Source organism: Catharus ustulatus, chromosome 6 (assembly GCF_009819885.2).
Source record: "Catharus ustulatus isolate bCatUst1 chromosome 6, bCatUst1.pri.v2, whole genome shotgun sequence".
Classification (NCBI taxonomy): Eukaryota; Metazoa; Chordata; class Aves; order Passeriformes; family Turdidae; genus Catharus; species Catharus ustulatus.
This window is the reverse complement of record NC_046226.1, coordinates 48,158,561-48,180,596: the sequence shown is the minus strand read 5'-3', so window position 1 is coordinate 48,180,596 and position 22,036 is coordinate 48,158,561. Positions and strand designations below refer to the sequence as shown.

Sequence of the window (22,036 nt, the reverse complement as noted above, 5' to 3'; positions counted from 1 at the left end):
CTGTTACCATGGGAATGTATCTCACAATGTCATAAATTGAGAGTAGTACAGAATCAGGCATATAGAAAAGACTGGGCACAAAGAGAACTTGTTCTGTGTAAAAAATGTATTTAATAATTAGCAAGACCGTCAGAGGAAATTAAAACCCAGTGAAGAGTCATTGTTTGTTTTCTGTGAGGTGAAATTGAAAACATACCCTAGTGTGCACATCCTTTGTTGGAGATCAAACTTCTCAGAGTAAGAATCACAAAATTAAAGGCCCAATAACATCCCTAGCATACACTGGAGAGCATTTTATATGGAAACAAATTCTCACACAAAGATCAAATTGCTATCAAACTTGCATTTTCTGCACAGGATAATTTCCACTGCCAATAAATACCACTTCATGCTCCAAAACACAGCAGAACAGCTGTAGATGTACAGGTCCAATTTCCCTTCAGTTACCAAAATACTTGCGTCATTGCACGACATTCAAAGACTACCTTAATACATAATTTATGTATTATGTCAACTCTTTTTGCTAAAAGGCTTCTACGTTGCTGTTTTTGCAACTTACCCTAATTTAATCACAAAGGGCAAGATGCCAGCTCTGCAAAGGAGCAAGCTATTCTTCAGCATGCCTATCAGATTGCAGAAAGGATAATCAAGAAACACAGGCTTCATATGATCTAGCTCTTAAGAGACTGGGTCAGAAGTTTAAAGTCACAGCAACAATGAGAACTTCCACAGGCAAACACTACAAGAAAATTTTAGAGTCAAAATAATTAAGAGCTGACTCACAAAAATTCATTTTCTTTTCTTTCCTACTATTTAGGTTTATAAAGAACAATTACCCTTCTCCCTCTCCCTGTGCATTTGCAGTCCATGCAGAAAACAATGAAGTTAACAAATAAAATTAATACAACCAAACCGTAATAAAAAATGCACACATAATTCTGATGCAACTTTTTTTTCAAAATCTTTTTTGATTTGAAATATTTCTGCTATGGTAATGTGATTGCTCTGACTTCTGCAGCCTTCCCCCTTGGCCAGCCCCAGCATCTGCCTGTTACTATCTTGCAAGAAGCTTTATATAGAATAATATTGAGCCTATTCCCATGAACTAATTTTAGGAGATCGTCACCAAGCTTGTATTCTTTTTGGTTTGCAGAGGAAATGACACATTGGAAAAACAGAACCCTTCTGCAAACACAGCACGGGCGACATTCCTGTTTACCCGGTGGAAAAAATTCTGGAGTGCTCCTGTAACTGTGTTTATGGGGAATGTTATAATGTACTTTGCTTTCCTCTTTCTATTTACTTATGTCCTTTTACTGGACTTTAAACCACCTCCACCACAGGGCCCATCTGTTAAAGAAATTGTACTGTACTTCTGGGTGTTTACCCTTGTCTTGGAAGAGATCCGACAGGTGAGTGACCTGCATCACCTCGGTACCAACACAGCAAAACCTGCAGCAGCGTTTTCAATAGATTTACAGTCTGTGTGACTGTACAAGCTTGGAGATCTCAAATGTCAGGGGTACAGGTGAACAGTACAGAACTTACCTTATCCTAAACATCTCACCTCTCTCTCCCAGAGCAAACTCTTCCTCCACTGTGTAAACCTACCGCTCTACCTCTGTTTTTCCATCCTACTCCAGCCATAATCAAGTGGGCTGCCAGCACTCAGATATGCTTTGCTTTGTAAAGTCCCTCTCTGATTTCACTCCCCAGAGCTAGGTCCTGGAGCAGACAGCTCTACATCCTTTTAGGAGATTCTTCCCTGCTGGGGACTGTTTAAAAAAAAAAAATCACAAGTAAATTAATTCAGATTATCTGTGGCTTTTCCTAAAATACTTTTCAACTCAAAATATTAGCAGATCTCTTTTGGGCTTGCTTTTCTTAAAAAAAAACAACCAAACAAAACCACCAACCACCAACAGCCCTTCACCAATAATCTCCTATTACTGGTTTTTGAGTAATGGAGTAATGTCCTCAGTTTAAAAACTGAAATAATTGCAGTGGTGCAAGTGTGTTGCCAGCTGTGGGTGCATAAAGCTCTTCTCTTTAGACACAAAAAAAAAAAAAAAAGCAGTTATAATAATTTACTCTGAAAGAACCAGTAGGTGTTCATTATTTAAGCAAAAGCGACAGGAAAGTTTGTCACAATTTATTTGAAATTATGCAGCAAGGCCATAATCAGAGGAAGACATGGAAAATATCTGGACCAAAGAACATTTCATTATAAACCTGTAAAACATGAAGACTGCCAGGCTAAAACCCAATTAAGAAAGCCAACTCCTTGCCTAGATAATCAAATGTGCCTTCACTGACAATTCCAGTACACAAATGCCAAATCTGGTCATGCTGTTTAGGCAGCAGTGCCTAGAAGGTGAACTCTGATGGGAAGTGGCATTGTTTAACAGCTTTTTTTTCCTTATTACACTCAAAATTTGTTTTTGATCTTTGCAATGAAAGAGAAAAAGGCAACAGGTATTATGTTAAAACTTAGAAGGAAATAGTCAAAGTGGAAAGAGATCAATACCAATGGATATTTCTCTTTTTCAGAGTTTCTATACAGATGAAGACACAAACTTAACGAAAAAATTTAAACTGTATGTGGAGGATAACTGGAATAAATGTGACATGGTGGCCATCTATCTCTTCATAATTGGGGTGACCTGCAGGTATATATCTGCTCCATGTGAGGTGGTCAGCATCAGTGCCGAGGGCTATGTTTATCAACTGAGAGCTGACTCTCATGTGCATGAGAGAACAGGCTCTAACATTCATTTTTAGAAGTTTTGATATATATTTCTGCAGTGGAAGCCTCTAAAATTCTGTGGAAATCATGGGAGTTGCTCCAGAAATAAGAAAAAGATGTATTGATATATTCAAACACATGTACTGAAAAGCTCTGCTTTTGTTTGCTTGTTTTCATAAACCCCTTTTACTCAAAGTACCTTTTTTTATTTGTTAATAAATCTCCTTGAAGCCAAGAGAGAAAACAGAGATCCTCCATTGTTTTGGTTATTTCTCATCACAGTACAGACATCAGCAGTACTGCTGAGAGCTGATTTTTCATTCCATGTGTTCTGCAGGATGCTGAACTCAACTTTTCAAGCTGGTCGAACAATACTCGCCATTGATTTTATGGTGTTTACACTCAGACTTATCCATATTTTCGCAATTCACAAACAACTTGGACCAAAAATCATAATCGTGGAAAGGATGGTAAGTGTGCAGTCCGTCTCTGATAAATACCTGTGCCTTCTAAGAAGTGGAGAGTAGGAAATCTTGTCTTTAGAAGGGAAATACCTTCATAATCTGTCTTTTACATTTTTAAAGCTTGTCATTTTGCATATTACTGCATTTTATTATAAGATGCAATGCTTGAAATAGATCCTTTCAAAAAGCTACTATAGTGCAGTAAGCTGGCCCCAATTCAGTAATCCTTGTACCTCACCTAATAATTTATCCTCAGGTCTTGCAAACAAAGAGCAATCTTTGCCTTGCTGCTATTCCTCCTACTTCCTAAGCTGTGTGCATCCAGGGCAGAGAGCTCAGGCAGATGACAGACCATGTACAGAAGGGCAGGGCTTCCAATGAATGACCTGGGGAAACAACTGTTTTTTGCAGCAAGTGCAGGGAGGAAAAAAAAAAAAAAAAAAAATCAGTGAAAAATGATAGAAGTTTCCTACACAAGTTACTCGCACTTTTTAGCTCCCCATTACGATGAAAATGTATTAGTACTTTTTGAGTAGATGTCAGAAGACGTTGATAAAATATTTTTATTTATTACTGCTCTCCTGCAGGAAATGAGACACTGGGATTACAGTTACTGTGTTGGGTATGCATTGGTATGTAGAAATAACTTTTTGTTTAGGCATGTTAATCCTCCAGGTCAATTAGCCCATGCTAACTGATTAATAGAGTTCATCTACTTGTATGTACCATTACTGAATCTACAAATATTTGATTTGTGACTCACAGCAGAACTCAGTAAAAGCTCTACAGTCTAAACAAGACTATACATTGAATAAACATAGCTACCAAGGTATTTGGATTTGTCTACAAATGCAATAACTGGAACTCTAACATGACATTTGGTCGGACTAGCAGAAGACTAAATAGCAAATAAATATTTGTACTTGTTCATTGTCTAGCTTATGGCATTAGCAGACTTCCATTGTAAGAGAACAAGTCAGATGTACAGTTCCCAACCCTTCCTTTGCTGCCAAGCTAAACCAGGGCCTTGAACAGGTCCTGCCTGTGTCCACTCTGCTGGCACCTGCAAGATAACACTGGGATTGGGAAGATGCAGACAAGAACCTAAACAGCAGCCTAGAAAAACATCCCAACATGTTCCCCTTTCATCTTCACCCCACCCAAGCCAACACAATGCCTCAGCTTTGGTATTTCAGTGTTGAACCTTACATCAAAGCAAGAAACAGAGAGGGTTACTGCAGTAAACGAAGCCTGCTTGAAGGGCTTGAGGGGGTTCAACCAAAATCACCTCCCTCACTTAACAGAGGAACAATCCCAGATGGTCTCAGTCTTTCCCCTTTATACTCTTGGTACAGATTTGCTGAAACAGGTCTGGTAATTGCTAAAATGCCAGAACAGTGCTCATTCCAGAACAATACTCATTTCCAGAAAGACTGCAGACAGGGAAAAAAAAAAAAAAAATAGTTCCAGACTTGTCACCGCTCTCCCATCACCATGATAGCATTACAGCCCTGCAGCATTCCTAAATTTTAGATCATCCAAAAAAAAAAAAATAGATTGATGGAAGCCAGACATCAACTCTGTCTTGCCTGGCTTAGAGACGATGTTTCTTATCAGAACTCCAAGTAACATCCCGGAGCTCTGAAATGCCTATGCTTTTGGGTAACTGTACAATCCAATAATTGAATTGAAATGAATCTACAGTCCCTAATGAACTCTGTCAGATCAGATGGGGAGATGATGAAGTGTTCCTCTCCCACCAGGGAAAAATTATTGCACTTGAAATGCATATTAGATTTTATTTTTTTAAAGTAAGTGTTTTAGGATTCAATTACTTCTGCTTCTGTAGAGAAACACAATGTTTAAAAGCAGGAAGCACTGAAAAGAATCTTTCAGATGCATCACTTAGCCTGAAAACTGAAGACAGAAGGAAACTGATCCTTGCAGCCTTCACTGCCTGCTCTATCAGTGGCTCAGTATTCATCAATGAGCACTGACTGCTACCAGGATTCTCTGCTGCAGCAGAACTCCTGTAATTCACAGTAAAGATATCTCACAGAAAATATCCACTTAAAAGATAAAATGTGACAGTCACTTGAAAGATAAAATGTTTCATTTTTATATGTTTGATAATTGGAAAATAAAATTTTAGCTTAAAATGTGCCTTTATCTAAATGAGCTATCAAAGAAGAATGCCAGAACAAGGACAATATGGTAACAGCAAGGTCAGATGAGGAATTCTGTGCATGGAACTGTATCCTATTCCGCCTCTTTAACCTCAACAAGCTTGTAAAGAAACAGAATTATTTGAGCTGTATTCGTAGAGAAAGACTTCTGTTCCTTCACTATGCTATCACAGTCACTGCCCCTCCTTTTCTCCCCTCCCCCTCTGTTTTGTAGATGAAGGATGTTTTCTTCTTTCTGTTTTTCCTGAGCGTGTGGCTCATTGCCTACGGTGTGACAACTCAAGCTCTGCTCCATCCCGATGACAGCCGAGTGGAGTGGATATTCAGAAGGGTTCTTTATCGTCCCTACCTTCAGATATTTGGCCAGATTCCACTGGATGAAATAGACAGTGAGGAAACTTCTCTCCCCTTAGCTTGGCCATTTTTAAATGCACGCTTCTGATTAGAGCATGGAATTCCTTCCAAGCATTGCCCTTTTTTAATTTTGGTTTTTTACATCTTTGTCCTCAGGGCCAAAGCTTACACATTACTGCCTTACAAAGAGTGTATTTGCAGAGATAATGGACATTGTGGAGTTACATTAGAGCATAAGGGCTGGCCCTATTTAGATAAGCTCTCAGAAATACACAAGGATTTGCAGGTTTAAACGCTGCCATACCTGCTTTCACTTCTATTCATTTCCTTTCAGTATAAGGTGGACTCAGATAACCCTGTGTAAACTCAAATAATAAACAACAGCACCTCGACACATTTTGGCAGTAGTTTAATGCAACAGTGTTAAAGCAATACTGCTCTGCCCATAAGCAAACACATATTTTAGAACAAAAATTACTCCAGCACATTTATTTACTCTGGAGATAAAGCTACCCAAATCAAATAATGCTAGTAACTACTTATGTGTAACATTGCAAACAAAACATAAAAATAATCACAAGACACCAAAATAATTAGACATAGAAGTTCTAAGGCAATATTTCTGATAAGTAAGCAGGTAAAATACAGAATAGGTCACCTCCCAAAGAAGTCTGCAGTAACACCACAGCATTTAGCCAGTGCTAAATGGCACTGGCAATAATAAAGCGGTATTCAAACTTGGAGTAATATAAAATAGAACCAAAAAAAGCCCCACAGACAGGAGTAAACCAGTAAGCATTCTCTCATGTTCACTCTGCTTAATAAGAAAAAGCATGTCTTAGAAAAGCCAAAAATCCTGAATGGCATGAGAGAGGAATGGGATCAATGCCCATTTTAAATGCTTATGATGTAAGCATGTACAGCACAATTAGTCACCCTTATTTCTATTAAAGTAATTGGAAAGAAACAAACATTTCTGGAACATAATTCAACTCATTTGACAAAAAGTCAGATGTAGCACTCCCTAGAAAGGTGTGTTTCTCTCCACTGAAACTCCAGTGAGTGTCTCTACCTGAGTAAATAACAGGTTACAAGTAACAGAGAAAAAAAGAACCAATTACATGGGCAACTTACAGAAGGAATTAATTTGTCCCAGCAACCTGTGGGTCTTATTCTGTTTAACATCTTTATGAAATATATGGCAAGGAAGAGGGGTAATGAGGAGGACAAAATTTGCTGACAAAACTGCATCACTGGGTAGCAAAGACACAAACTGGCACCTAAGAGAGGCAGAGGAGCCTCACAAGTGATGAATCATGAAATGAAATTCAGTATAGATAAGTTAGTGCCCTTGGTGAAAGAAATCCTAGCTTGGTGAGCTTTGATATAACCACGTGCTCTAATGAATATAATCAGGGGGTTATCTGTGACACCAGAGAAAAGGTTAACTAGGAAAAAAAACCAAAGGGATAAAAAGTAAGTATCATAATGCTACTCTAAACTTGTGGGTTTAATTCATAGCTGGAGACAGAATACAGCACTAGACCTCTAATCTGATGCAGTAGAACCAGACCTTCTTCCTAATCTCAACTGCAAGCTCAGATACACAAAGCACTTTAAATTTAGAATAAGGAATCTCCTTCCCAGCTTTTACTGTTTTCTCCTCTAACCCATGTGCCACAAGAATGTGGGGGAACACAAACTCCAAGGAAGTTTGATTCTGAGCACTCAAAACTGGTCTAGAAAGGATACAGCCCTTTCAGTACAACCCCTTCTTGATGAACATCATTACAGAGCCAGCTGTGACAGACATCTTGCCACTAGATGAGGAGGCAAGTTGTGGAGGTCTGTAGTGCCCGAGGGCTGCAAATATCTTGCACAACAATGCAATATCTTTTCACATACAGGACACAATTATACTTCCACAAAAGTCAAACACAGCATTAGGATTTGTCATAACTACTTTTTCCCTCCGTCTTCCTTTGCAGCATCACGAACATATCCCAGGAACTGCACGTTTAACCCACTGCAGGGTCTGGAGGAGAACACACCATCCTGCCCTAACAGCTACGCCAACTGGCTCGTCATACTGCTGCTGGTCATCTTCCTACTGGTCACAAACGTCCTCCTCATGAACCTCCTGATTGCTATGTTCAGGCAAGGCTGATTTCACTATGTACCAGAGGCTGCAAAGCTCTAAGTGCATGCCCATATTTACTACCTCACTGTTGGCTATTCCTTTTGGAATACACTTGTAATTTCCCTAATGAATATGACTTGGGGATTGATAAGCAGAATCCTGTGATCAGATAGCTCTTAAGTTCTCATCATCCTTACTCTAGCCACATTGGAGACAAGGAGAAAAGAAGCCTCTTTCACTAATAAAAATTCAGTTAAACATGCACAAAGGGTCTGAGTCCCCGGCTGTGTGGAATCAAATCTGCAGGTGCACAGCAGCCATAAACTTGGCAGACTTCACAGTGGATGATTTGCACATGAGGGAAATGCTTGTTGTCAACACAGCTAATAATGATTCATTTGGCTGAAGAACTGATGTGGTATGTTTGCTGATCTTTCCTGAGCAAAGTAGAATTGTCTTTCTTTTAAAAAAAACAAAACAGAAAAAAAGTGCCAAACAAAACAAATTATCTTTTAACATTTGGAGACTGCAACTGCAATTATTGTAATATCTAAGAATTTGCACTAACTTTAGATTAAATTAATGCTACTTTCTGACCTTGCTGTTCCTTTTTTAAAGGAAAAGTTTTACTTTTTTAAAGTAAATATAGGACTAAATTTAGATATATTCATGTTTAGCTTGTTGTCATGAAAAGAGTTACATGCTTTTATTCCCTCCACTCCCAAAATTACAGTTACACTTTCCAAGTTGTCCAGGGCAATACAGACATCTTCTGGAAAGTGCAGCGCTACAACCTGATTGTGGAATACCATGGCCGGCCTGCCTTAGCACCACCATTTATCATTATCAACCACATCACCCTGGTTCTCAAAAGACTCTTCAACAAAATGGAGCACAAGAAAAAACACCTGGGTGAGTTGTTAACAAATGTGATCAAGGACAAATGTGCATACATAACAAATGTGATCTCTCCAAGGACATGGTGCATACACAGAACAGCAGAACAAGCTGGATTTCTGTAAGCCAAGCTTCACAACTTATTTTTAACAAAGAGTGCCAGGAGAGTACACACAAAAAATTAAGGTTTATAATTTAAACTGCGAACAGCTTCCCACAGTGCATAGTTATTACAATAAAGGTAGCAATATAAAATGTGTTATAGGGATTTGATTTCTAAAGATTTAACAATTGATAGGTTTAAGGAATAGTTATTTCATTTGTTCCCGAGTTTTAGCAATTATTAGCCCTAAAAACAACCTTCCTTTAGCATTTCAACTTTTCACTACTAGCATGAGAGAAAAAGGGGTAAAATATAGTTCTTATCTTCTTTTTCCTACAGAAAGAGATCTTCCAGTGGGCCTTGATCAAAAAATCATAACATGGGAGCTGGTGCAAAAAGAACATTATCTTGTAAGCCTTGAGCAAGAAAAGAAAGAAAGCAATGAAGAAAGACTGAAGGCCACATCTAATAAGTAAGTTATTCTGACCTACAGTAGAGTAACTTGCAAGCCTTCATCTTTCAATAAATTCAGCATTGCAGTTCTTGTAAAGCTTATATAAAGAGTGAAACTGGAATGCAGTTAGGAAATACACGGTCCATGAAAAAAATGTGAGAGGCCAGCATCACTACAATGTTAGAGTGCTTGTCATTCCTGAAGTATGTACAATTACAGTTCCAGCCAGATCTGCAGCCAAGCTCAATGAAAATCTTATTCATGAAGAAAATGGTGGAAAAACAGTTCATTTGCTAGACTGCAGCCCACAATTTCATCCCCTGTAGGAATACAACACAGACTTTTGAATGGAAGTTTAAGATACCTTGAATTAGCCACAGATGCAGAAGAACAAATATTTATACCTTTTATGGCATGGGACTGAGTCTCCATTTGTGTACTTCTCTATATTTCCCCACTATAAATATCACTTTAATTGGTTTAGTCTGATGAAGTATAAGTCCTAAATTATTATTCAGATGTTTAAACTTTTCAGTGAGACACAAAGTAGTTATATGCAGGGAGAACAGAAACATCTAAGACAGAAAAGCACTCACTGAAGAAGCTTTTAACACCTATTCCAGCTGTTCCCTCTTAAAATAAAACAGACTTCAAATAGAGGCACAATGGGTGTGAAAGTTACCATAATAAAGTTCCACAGAAGTGTTCCTGTGCAGTGTGCTTTCTTTCAAAATAAACCTTCATCTTTGCAACTCACAGAACAGCATAACTGTGTTCTTGGAAAATACTCCTCTCCCTCTAATTCACATAGACCCTTAATTCATAACAATTCAGAATGATTATATAGGTTTAAACTTTATTCTCATAAGCAGATCACTGACAAACCATAGGGGTGAGAGCCTAATTGTTGAAATAATGCAATAAATAAATGTGCAATTGCTTCCAAAGGGTACTATATTCTTTATATAATAAAGAATAAAAATGGTATGTTGTAGGTGATGTTACTGGAGGGGAAAAATGAGAATCCATCTGGCTTCACAGTGTTCCCCATACAGCAGAGCCAGAGAGAAACAGGAGGAGATTCAGATCAACACCACTGTCCCCATGGCTTTTATTTTTGCTTTTAGGTGGTAACAGTGTGGTTTTGAAATCTTAGGAAAAACCCTCAGGAAATGATTCTTTGAACTTTGTTTGCACTGAACCAATCTCAAAATGCATTAGACCCAGCCAGCAGCAGGTTTTTCACATCAATGGGATTGGAACATGGCCTGTGAGAGTGAACCTTTGAAACAGTAGTAGGAGAAACCAGAGAGGGATTTGCCAAGCCTATGAGAAATCAGACGCTAAGAATAAGGAACTGATGGGAGAACAGATGAAGGATGCAGAAAGCAAGGGGATAATTCAGTGATTTGGAGGCACAATATGGAAGTTCCTTAAGCAATCTCTTTGGACTGCATGAAAAAAGGGATTTGACTGTCAAGCCAGTTTCCAGCTATGAAAGGCTGCAGAAATTTTAAGTGGCTTATCTGTATGCTGGCATCAGTTCTCACACCAGGATCAGTTTATAGTGGGTAGAGGTGGGAGACACAAAAAGCTGAAGAGACAGAGCTGCTCCTTTCTGCTTCCCTTGATTTCCACAGCAACTGGGGCTAAGTGGCCCTCACCAGAGGCTGAATATCCGCCCTGATCTGTCATTTGTGAGTCCCTGGGCAACAGGGGCATGAGAGTGTTCCAGAGATGCTGCTGTGCCCAAAAAATACTTCTGTGAACACCTCAAAAGGACAAAACTTTTAGGGGGCTGTGGGATGTCTGAGCAGCACAGAACTGCAGCAAAGGGCCATGGCTGTAGTAAAGCTACACAAAGTTGGTGTTTTATGATTTCTTCTGAGGCCTCTCCTTTTTGCTCAAGGTGTTTGCTTTCTTTCCACAGGGTGGATAATTTGTCTAAGTATTTTAGTGGGTTGAAAGAACAAGAAAAACGATTTAAAGTTCTGGAGGCCCAGGTAAGCAGTATTTTCTAGGCATTTATATCAGCTTTAGGATTTCACCTTCTTTCTCGCATTTAATCACGGTCTGGCAGACCCTACTTAGGGATAGAGAGACAGAAAACTAGATCTGTAGTATAGTTTCACTTTTCTTATTACTTTCTGGTGATAAACATACGTAAACAAAAAATTCTAAACACCTCTAGAAAGGAGAAAAGGGAATACAACATTTCTTGCTCTCTTTGGTAGTTTACTTGAGAGTTTTTATTTCCTTTGTTAAGGATGCTTCTGGAACAAAACACTTTATCCTCCCCCCTCCATTCTTGTCCTTCTCCTAATCTTGCATTTTGTTTTAAATGTCAGCTTGGAAAATACACACATTCTGTCTGATTGGACATAATCTTGAACACTGGCTTTTCTAATTTTCTTAAAACACCACGTACCAACACCTCAAAAGGGAAGGGTCCAGCACACAGTTATGAAATCCAAATAATAGGAGGAAATTCTGTCTTGCGCTTTTGATGACAAACTCTTGCAATATAAACAAACAACATTTCTTACACAGACTGAAAATGTTAAGCCACCTGCTATGTAACACAACTCGTTGTTTTCTTTATCTCTACAACTCTCCTGTATAGCTTTGGCCTTGATGAAAGTTCTTTATCTTAATACTCCTCCTAGAGTTTCCTGCTCCCTTCTTATCCCTTTTATGGCTTCCTGAAAAAGACAAGCTATACAGGTCCAACAGAAACACACATAGAATGCTTTAGTATGTTTGTGCTGGCTTGGGATAATGCAATATATGCTCAAAAAAAGAGTAGGTATTGAATCACTACCTATTTTGTAGATTTGCTACTGTACAGCTGTTATCTCCTCCATGGCAGAGGTTTTAACCAAAACCAACCTCTTGTGCACTCAGCCAGCTCCAAACTATACATGTAAGTACTGAAAACAATTATGAAAAGCTAATTTATACAGCTGAACAATGTAGTTAAAAAAATGCAAGGTAGAGAAAAAAAATTGGAAATTAACCCCATTAGGAGATTTCTTGAAGTAATGGGAATATAAACAAGGAACAGAATATTCTTCAGAATGAAAAGATTACCTTTTGTAAAATACATTTAAAAGCTTTGTGGCAAGGACTGTCACTTTGTGTGAGTTAGAATAATCTCACCCTGCTTCAGCACATAAACAAGTGTCTATTTGCAACAGAGAATTGCCTTGGGGGTTTCTTGAGACCATGACATAATCCTACTGAAGTATTACAAAAGTATTTAAAATGCATAACAATAACCAGTAAAAAGAAAAACTGAACAAGTATCCTAGTTTTTGGTTTTTTTTTAATTAACAGAATTAATTTGCCTTTAGAGCTGCACCTATTTCTGTCAGTTCAAAATCGTGTCCTGTGTCCTCCCAGGGCTCCACTGTTTGGAGTTTAAATGATTAGAGATAGGAACAAACCATTTCTCAGCCACTGCAGGATATCCAACACAATAAAGCTTTTGGATAGCCTTCTTAATGACCTATTTCAACATCTACCTACTGCTACCTATTACAGAAAATAGCCTCCAAAACCTATAAGCCAAGCATATATATATATATACTACATGGAAAGAAGTAGCTGGAAAACTCAAAGTCACGACATGACAGGACCTCAAGTCAGCCAGATTTGAGCTAACCTTAAGCTTTACTTGATTTTGTCAGTTTATAAGTTGCTTCATTATCAGTATTCCAATAAAGAAATTTCCATCCCCTAGCAGGCTTCCCAGACATTTTAATACTGTAACTGTATAAAAATCAGAAGTTTAAACAGCTGAAAAATAAGCCTGTTTATCATTTACTGAGCAAATGCAAAGTAATACAATCTACAGTCTTTTTTTTTCAACATTTTAAGTTTCTTAAGCAATCACTACTATGTGCCCCTTGTCCTAAGGCTTTTAAACAAGCACATGACTTTTCCAATCCTATTAGGTGTGAAGAGTGCCAACACAGAAGCACCTTTGCTGCAAAGAAGAGGAAGAGAAGAGCATGCAGATCAGTTTGAGACTGACATCAAATACATCGATAACTGAATTTTATTTTATTTCTTCACATTAAACCTTTTGTCCTACTGTAGAAGTAAAATCTTAATCTCTTGAAGGCCTAAGGGCAACAAGCTCTCTCTGCTAAGCACTATCAGTGCTTGACATTACTGAGAATTTCTTGGTCTTTGTCCTTCCATTTCTGGAGCTTTCTATCCTGCTGCTCCCATAGCACTTGGTCCTTTCTCCAAAACATTCCACAAACAGCACTAAAGCTTCCTCCTCCAGGGTGACTCTACCACCTTATTTTCTAAACACCATTTGTTCTCCAGATACCACACCCTCAATCCACCATCATCACTGCCAAATTCCACACTTCTCTGTTCAAGGGAGTCTCCCCTTCGGAAGGCCAATCATTTACGCACATCAAAACAAGCTCCTTCCTCGGCCAAGAAATTAAACTTGTACTCCTGAACCGCTTAGAAAAAGGAAATCAAGAAATAGTTTCCAAGGAAAGGGCCTGAATGCTGAAACATTACAATCCATACAGTTCCTGGAGCTCCTACAATTCCCAAACAATTGCACTCACCAGCTTCTCTTCCCACGGCGGCTCCTTTGAGAGGTATTCCTTTGCTGGTATTCCTTCTTAAGGGCTCCTCACCAGACCTCAGAGATTGGAATCACCTGGTTTGTGTTGTTCCCATGCCCCATCACAGCTGCTGCCCTCTCCTGCTGGAAAGGAGCCTTTGCCTCCATATATCACACCACATGGAGTATCTCCTCTACATCTAAGCATCTGATTTTATTTTACTTTTCTTTCTCAAGGGTCAGGGGGAAAAAGAAATCATTTAAGAGACTTTAAAACAAGAATGTGTACCAAGAATTATCCCGCAGTTTGGAATTCGGGCTGTTTGTGGCTTTTTCCATCACTTACACTGGTTTGTACATTTTTAGCATACAAAAGCTCACTGGCTAGATTAGAATTTTGCAAGATATACCACTAAAATATCAATACCATCTTCTAAGGGGAAATTTCTTTGGAATAATATAAACAGTATCAGAAGGGGGAAGTATTGGGCTGTGTCTGACACTGATAAGCTTCAACTGCATTTCCTCACACATATAATATTGCCTCTATGCAATGTAATTGTAGATTGCACAAAAGCTTTCTGTTACTAGAGGTGGAAAAAAAATAAATCTCAGCTGTGACAAAAATGAGTCTTTTATTAGCAGATATTAATCTTGATATGATGGCAGCAACAGAATTTTGATAGTCCTACCTGTTCCTCACCCTGGGCAAGCAGAACTCATAAACCCAGTAACTCTCTATCACTGAGCTGCAGTTTTTTGTTAAGAAATAAGGTATCTCCCAACCAGCATTCCTTGCTCTTGGCAGCAGCTTCCACTTTGAAATGGCTACTACTTTCATCGTGATCAGCACACTAATTATCCACTGGAACCCAAAATCTATCCATTTGGACTTGCTCTGTGTGTCCACTCCCATGCACCAGAACAACCAATGTATTTACCATGACCTATTAAGTAATGTGCATCCAACTGCACACCCAGAGAAAATGCATTCTGCTCTGAAAACTAAAAGGTGAGTTTAGAAAATTGGAGCACAACTTTTACACTGTTTTCTGCTTCTTCTGCCAAATGATGCATCTGTTCAAACAAACGTCAGTTCAAACTGCCCTGAACTAATGTGAGTTTCAAATCATGAAACCTTTCAAAGAATTTAATCTTTCAACCTTATTTATTAAATTTACTAATATTGTGGAAAGAATCCACTATATTTGACATTCCTTACAATGCGATTCATATGAGATGACTCATCTTATGAGAGGATTATACATTGTAAAATGATTGAAAATGTTAAAAATGTGAGGTTCAGAATCTGTAAGACTTGAGGGAGAAGTTAACAAGATGCCAAAGTTAGAATAATACTTTAAAAGATTTTCAAGACAGTTCTGAAATCAAATAAAATGTTTGGCAGAACTCCTATACCTGCATTACTCAGGGTGGTTCAGAGATGAAATCAAGTTACAACCAAAAGTTTATTGTATCACATAGAACAAAAAAGTCTCCAGTTCTGGTATAAATATCTCATTCCCACAAATACCCCAATCCACATAAGAGAATCAATATGGAAGCAGCATCTCCTGGAAAAGAACATACAAAGGTGCAGATGATCGTGTCATATAACTGGGCACTGTTGTGCTTTCGCCCTCAAAGCCAATGAGAGAAGGAAGTTTTTAAACAAAAAAGTTAAAGGGTTTTCCTTCCTGGGGCAGGGCCAGGAGAAGTCCCATCCACTGGAAGACCAGGTTTTATTTTCATTGTTTAAAAATCTCTACATAATGAGATCATTACCTTTTCTCCAGGATTCCACAGGATTTGGGACAATTCCAAAAACTGGGAGTTACTAGGAAGCCCTGCATCCTTTTAGCTAACACTGCTATTTCTTTGGATACTTCAGCTCCAGAGCAAGACCCAGGGAGCTGTTCAAGCAAACAAAGCACTTTATTCTCTCCTGCCAGGATGCAACTATTCTGTGCCTGTCAACTTCTCATAAACAGAAAGTCTGGAGTTTATTTTGGGTAGCTCAATTTCTAACAATATAAAAAGCTCTTGGTGGCTATGATGCAAACTGTTGGACAAAAAACTAACATGTGGTTTCCACACCAGAAAAAAAAAAAATTAAAAATGAACAAGACAAGTCCTGGGATGTCTCCAATGTGCTTCATCCTTTAGGACTCTTCCTCCTCCCCTTCATCATCTACTTTAGGTCGGAAATTTTTTCTGCTCTTCTTCTTACTGCAGTGAAATCCAACTGTTCCCAGTGACGGCTCTCCACCTGCATCACTAAGCCTTGCATCAGGCTTATATTCTGTGTTCTGGTCCCCCTCCATCATGCACTCCTCCTCCTCTGCTGCCTTTCCACTGTCACTGTCTAAGTGCCCCAGCTCAACCTTATCTTCTTCCCTCAAGTCATCAGTCTTCTTAAGAGATTTTCCTTTCAGATCTGTCTTCACCTGTTTCTTATCATCCTCCCCTCCTGGTGTTTTCTTTTCCAGTCCATCAACACCTCTTTTAGTTGGTTTGGTGAAGACAATCCTCCCAGCTCCACAGCTGGAAGGGTCCTGGTTGAAGGACGGGGTGTAGCTATCTTGGGTAGCCGAGCTCTGTTGCTCCCCTCTTTTCTTCAGACCTCCTAAAAATTCCATGGCCACTGCCCTGTTAGTCTTGTCACTGGACTCAGAAACTCCCTCTAGGCTGTATTTGGTCCAGCGCTCTGGGTGTGCCACGTAGTCAGGCACTGCAGGAGAGGTTTTGGGAGCCTGCACTGCTCTGGCTTGCCTTCCCATGCTTTCTGGGACCATGTTACCTGAAACTGTGGTTGGGGGCAGTGGACGCTTAAACCTCCCATCAACAACATTATCTTCAGGCATCGAGGGCACAGACAGCTTGGCTGCCTCTTCCAGGCAATCAAAAATGCTCTGGCTACGGAGAGAGAATGTAGAACTCATGCCCTTCAGATGGAATGGCTGGACAGGAGATCTGTGACTGCTGTTTGAAGAGTCGGGTGTCTCTCCTGATCTGAAATCCCCTTCATCTACAGAGGGCTCCTCTGGAGATATTGTATCAACTTCTGCTTCACCCGGCAGCCCCAAGTCATCAGAGTCAGAATCGCTGAGTGACACGGTGTCTGAGGGCAGAACTCCTTCGTAGTCTCTGGCACCATCAGCCACTATCCCCAGAAAAGGTTCACCTGCCTCCTGGTCTCCCATCTTTGAGCTGTCACTCCACTGAGGTCTTTGATGTAGGCCCAGGAACAACTCTAAATATAGTTTTCCAAATGCACAGCCAGTTTAGTGCCTAGAATACAAAGGAGCATAAAAACTTAACTGTGAAATGAGAACCAAGAATGAGACCATCATTCTGTGTCATGCAAAGTAATTATAACTGCAATATAACAGTTAGCTGTGCTTCAGGGATTCCCAAGCAATTTTGCTTCAAGTGAAAACATTATTTAAGGAACAAATGCACATTAAAATTAAAGATTTACACAAGACTGAATACAAGAATATGAAGTAATTGAAAGTAATGCTACCAAATTTCATTACAGGTTACATTAGTAGAAGATGAACATAAAGCTCTTGAGTTTATCTGAATCCCCCAAAGCACTCTTACACATCTTCCAAGAGACAGCAATGACCTCTGCATATTACAACCTGTGTTTATTCACACTGCAAAAATCCACAAAAACACATCTAATTTCTCTCACTTTGATTTGGCCAGTACAGCCCTTACTGCATTAGCACTGTACCTGCTGCCCCAACAGCCATCGTGCTCTGCCTGTTACGAAGGACACTATCTCTGATCCCCATCAGTGACAGAAAATCCACAAAAATATCAAGTCTGTTTTAATGTGGCATGAAATACAAGCTCCACTCCTTCTGGCTTTGTGGGCTCAAGTCATTACTAGATTCCAGGAGCAGGAAAACAAGCCAGCTTGAGAAATCAATCCCATTGGATTAAGAAAACTAATCACACATGCCATGCTGGCACACGGACACGAGGAGAGGTTGCAACCACAGGCCTGCAAGAGCTGGCCCTTCAGCCAGTAAATGACAGCATGATTTGAAGCCTGACTTGCAGGAGCAGCTGGAACACCTGACAGTGCCACCTGCTTGAAGGGAACCTCGCTGAATTCAGGTGGTTGATGATCAAGCTACCACTTACTGAGCAGCTGGAAACAGAGCTGGCGCACACACACATTATGGTTCAGCTCATGTGAGTTATGGAAACAGTTCTAGCACATTATTAGAATAAGCTTGACTACCTAATTATAGGCTCTTCTGAAACGATGCAGTAAACAGACATGGAGTCTGTTAGTCACTCACTTTCTCTTGAGACTGAGTCAGCTTCCCCTCCTGAGGGTCAGTTAAAGCCACCAAAGATCTCAGCACTTCCACCCTAGAAAACAAACATTTCCATCATGATACTGGAAATGCAGTTTTAAAAATAATTCTGTCCCTCTGAACCATCCAAAGCCGCAGAACTGGGTTCTAAATCTGGCACAAACTCATGGTGGTATAAAAGTCTGCAGATACTACTGAATTTTTGGCAGAAGAACAGCACACAGCCTAATAAGGCAGGCACAACTATATTTACCCAGTCTCCTCATTCACACTGCCAACTTTATCCTGTAGAACGGAAGAGAGGTTTTAAGAAAATTCAAGCTGTAATTTGCACATGCAGAAAGCCAGTACTAAATAAACAGTATGAAATGCAGCTAAAAAGATACAAAAATAATACTTATGCATTGCAAATATTAAGTGCTGCTAAGTATTAAGACTTCTGTTTTCAATGAAAGGTCATGTTCAAAGTTAGGGTCAGATTTTCATGAAGCATGAAACACAGAGAACTTCTGAAGAGTGCTATGTTCCATGTCAAGTCTGGCTGTCTTTGACAGAAAGGATCTGACAGCTGCTTTTGAAAACACTGCCCTCCATGTAACCCTCAGCGGGAAATAATCTTCTTAAAATTATACAGCCTTCTGCTTAGTTTTGCAACACATGAAAAGTAACGAGTACAACTCAGAAAAGGCCTTGAAGTGCATAATTAAATGAAACAGCTGTTTTCAGATGGCAATAGAAGTGTTCATCACGGGCATCTCTAGTCCGAGGGCACTTACACAGAAAGGAGAAACTCTGCTCCTAAGGAGATGTTTTAGCCTTACCAAAGCGGCCGAACATGCTGGCCCTTACAGCACACCGAACTCACTCACAGGCTGGGTACGGGGACGTGATCACAGCACAACTCGGAAAGGAGGATGTCTCTCCGGATGGGAAGGTTCCCAGTGGGCTCCTCCATCCTGCTGTGGCTCAAACAGACTCTGGAACTCTTCCTGCTGCCTCCTGCGAGGAGGGAGACCTCAGTCACCGCACACCAGGGCCAAGGGCCTGCTCTCACGGCAACGACAGCACCGCACCAAATCCCTCGGGACAGGGATCCACGGCCCCGGCGCCAGGGAGCAGGGAACAGGGACAGGGAAAAGCACATGGGCCCCACGGAGGGCACGCTCAGGGTGCAGCCCCGGCCGTGCTGCCCGCCGGCCCGGCCCCAGCGCCCTTCGCGGCCCGGGATGCGCTGGGTCCGCACCACACGCGGCCCTCCCCGGCCCCGCACCCCGGGCACCGCCACCCGCCCGGGCACACAGCGCGAACCGCCGGGGAAGGGAGCGGAGGGGGAGAAAACGAAATGGGGAGCCCCCGTACCCCAACAAACACCGCACAGCCCCAACACCGTCCACAGCAGCTGCCGGCCTTGCCGCCTTTCCCACCTCGGCCCCTCCGCCCACGGCCCGCGGCGCGCCGGGACACCGAGTCCCGTGCCAGCCTCCACGGAGCGGCCACAACGGCGGCAGGACCACAACTCCCGGCGGGCAGAGCGGCGCGGAAGGGGCAGGCGCCTCCCTCCCGCTCCACCTCCCTCGGTGCTCCTGGGAGTTGTAGGCGGCTGCCTTCCCTCGGCGGGGGACATTTTGCGAGCCGGGGAGAGGGGCGAAGCGGTGCTGAGCGGCGGGACTACAGCTCCCAGGGCGCACCGCGGCGCCGACATTTCGCAGCCCGTGTGGGGCCGTGCTCGGGGCCCGGTGCTCGGTGCCCGGGGCTGTGCCGTGCCCGGGGCTGGGCCGTGCTCGGGGCTCGGTGCCCGGGTCTCGGTGCGGGGCTCGCCGTGCACCCCGGAGAGCCGCCGGGGCCGTGAGGGGCAGGCATGGGCGCCGCCGCCGCCCTCCGCTGTCGCAGTTTGGGAAAATAAAAACCCCATATCACAGCTTTTGTTCTCATCGGAAAAGCAGGGCTGGCCTTCACAAACACACACGAAGTTTTTGGTTTGGTTTGGTTTGTTTATGTTTTTTTTTTTTTTTCCTCTTACGTGTTTATTCTCAAGCCAGAAAACCCCAAGTCACTTGAGGCATAAAGCCACTGTCCATCCAAATTAAAAAAAAAAAAAAGGTTTCCATTTTCCGTCCCAGAAGAACATTTTTTGCGCGTGTGTCAAGAAGTGGAGCTCTGAAAATGTTTTATTGGCACTGGCCAAAAAGGCTGGATTTTTGTTTTTCCCCTTATTTCAGCAAAAAGTTCAAAATTTCAGCGCAAACACATTTCCCAGGAGGCTTCAGCATTCGGCTTGTTTTCCCAATGTTTAGGAGAAAGGGTTTGCTTTGCCGAGGGATGTGCCAGGCACTGTTGCGGCTGCATTGTTCCCTGGCTCCCTTCAAGCCGGGCCTCACCGTGACTCACCCGTAATATAAACTGCAGCCTCCTCCTATGCATCCTCAGTTTTTAAATACATACTTCAGTCTGCTGGAGTGTTGCTAATTACAGCAATTTATGACACACGGTCTGTGTTCGGAATACACTTGGCAGCAGTGGTGAGGTTATTGCAAAATGTCTTCTGTCCAGCTGGAGTCATGCTGTAGTTTTAGAACAGCTCTAGAGGTGTTTCCCCATTTGGTGATCCCATTTTTTTTTTAATGTGTATGCATATGGTAGCATGGTCACAGGCATTCAAATGGATGGAGGGAGGAAAACATGAATCTCGGTGAGCAGGAATGGAGAGGAGGAGAGCAGGAAATGGGCAAATGGAAGGAAGAGTAAACCTGGGTGAAGGCTGCCAGTGCTGTGTAACACCGTCTGGAGTGCTGGGGAGACAGCAGCAGAGAATCTCTGAGCTTAATAAGGAGCGGGCAGAAAAAAGGATGTGGAGTAAGCAGTGGCATGTCCCATTTCTGTAAGAGTGGAGACAGGCAGGGTACAGCAGACTGGTGCAGACAATGGCACTGCCTTGCTTTGAACCTTTGTTCCTCGTTAGGTCAGAGAGATCTGACAGGAGAGGGCAACAGCACCTCCAGTGTCTCTGTCAAACGTGCATGTGGGCGCCTTCAGGGACAAGCCCCGTGTCTCCATTTCCAGAGGCTGCAAGTTCTCACTTTCTGCCTGGATGCTGTGTCTATTGATGACTAAGGAGCCTGAATGTACCCTTTTCCTCCATCCTGGTTTTTTATTAATGAAATGAGCTCGGCTGCTTAGAGCATGGTGCTAATAAAACCCAAGGCTATGGATTTGATCACCCTACAGGCCATTTACTTAAGAGGTGAACATTTTGATCCTTATGGATCCCTTCCAACCCAGCCTATTCTGTGATAGAATCTGTGATACTTACAGTGATTTCACGATTATAAGCCGCACTGAGTATAAGCCGCACTTCTGGGTGCCAGCAACTTTTCATTCTTTGTCCATACATAAGCCACACCAGATTATAAGCCAGCATGTTACAATACAGAGTGTGATAAAAGGTATCTATTCTATCACCATCTGTTGAAGGTGGGGGCAGTGATCCTTATCTCAACAGCAGATATTCTGCTAATGGGCCATCCATTGAAACCAGGCGGGGCATTGTTCTTTATCTTTTCACACCCCATCCTTCCTCCAGAGAGTAATTTTCTGCTAATGGCCATTGAGTCCCACTGTGGGACTGATAAAATTACTGCATCCCATTGGAAGTTGCTCCAGCCAGGGGGAAGAGCCCAACATTTCTTACCAAGATAAAAACAGAGGTTTTGGGACACTAAGGTAGTCCCTTTCTCCACTGGACTCCAGAGGAAAACCGGATT

General features: G+C 41.5%; 2 protein-coding genes across 7 annotated transcripts in view; one reads left to right on the top strand and one right to left on the bottom strand.

The window, feature by feature from the left end:
- The window catches only part of TRPM5 (transient receptor potential cation channel subfamily M member 5), a 36,570-nt gene extending 21,277 nt beyond the window's left edge, over window positions 1-15,293 (top strand). Inside the window, exons 15-24 of the mRNA XM_033063430.2 lie at window positions 1,154-1,412; window positions 2,551-2,669; window positions 3,084-3,216; window positions 5,611-5,785; window positions 7,739-7,907; window positions 8,624-8,802; window positions 9,230-9,362; window positions 11,275-11,347; window positions 12,177-12,267; window positions 13,301-15,293. Of these exons, the coding sequence (XP_032919321.1) occupies window positions 1,154-1,412; window positions 2,551-2,669; window positions 3,084-3,216; window positions 5,611-5,785; window positions 7,739-7,907; window positions 8,624-8,802; window positions 9,230-9,362; window positions 11,275-11,347; window positions 12,177-12,267; window positions 13,301-13,401 (1,432 nt within the window). The 3' untranslated portion in view covers window positions 13,402-15,293. The remainder of the gene's footprint in view (window positions 1-1,153; window positions 1,413-2,550; window positions 2,670-3,083; window positions 3,217-5,610; window positions 5,786-7,738; window positions 7,908-8,623; window positions 8,803-9,229; window positions 9,363-11,274; window positions 11,348-12,176; window positions 12,268-13,300) is intronic.
- A 95-nt stretch (window positions 15,294-15,388) lies between these two features.
- Window positions 15,389-19,783, bottom strand: TSSC4 (tumor suppressing subtransferable candidate 4). 6 transcript variants are annotated; one of them, XM_033063433.1, is made up of 4 exons: window positions 19,635-19,783; window positions 19,097-19,274; window positions 18,258-18,330; window positions 15,389-17,229 (listed from the first exon to the last, which is right to left on the bottom strand). In XM_033063433.1, the coding sequence occupies exon 4, from the start codon at window positions 17,139-17,141 to the stop codon at window positions 16,101-16,103; it is 1,041 nt and encodes a 346-aa protein (XP_032919324.1). In that variant the 5' UTR covers window positions 17,142-17,229; window positions 18,258-18,330; window positions 19,097-19,274; window positions 19,635-19,783; the 3' UTR covers window positions 15,389-16,100. The 6 variants fall into 6 exon arrangements, with proteins under 6 accessions (XP_032919324.1, XP_032919322.1, XP_032919327.1 ...); XM_033063431.1 differs by having other exon boundaries at window positions 19,145-19,274; XM_033063436.1 differs by having other exon boundaries at window positions 19,145-19,274; window positions 19,700-19,783.
- Between the last annotated feature and the right edge of the window lie 2,253 nt (window positions 19,784-22,036).

Bases quoted from the DNA above. Each gene is read 5' to 3' on its own strand.
- TSSC4 (XM_033063433.1), bottom strand. From the start codon at position 17,141: ATGGGAGACCAGGAGGCAGGTGAACCTTTTCTGGGGATAGTGGCTGAT.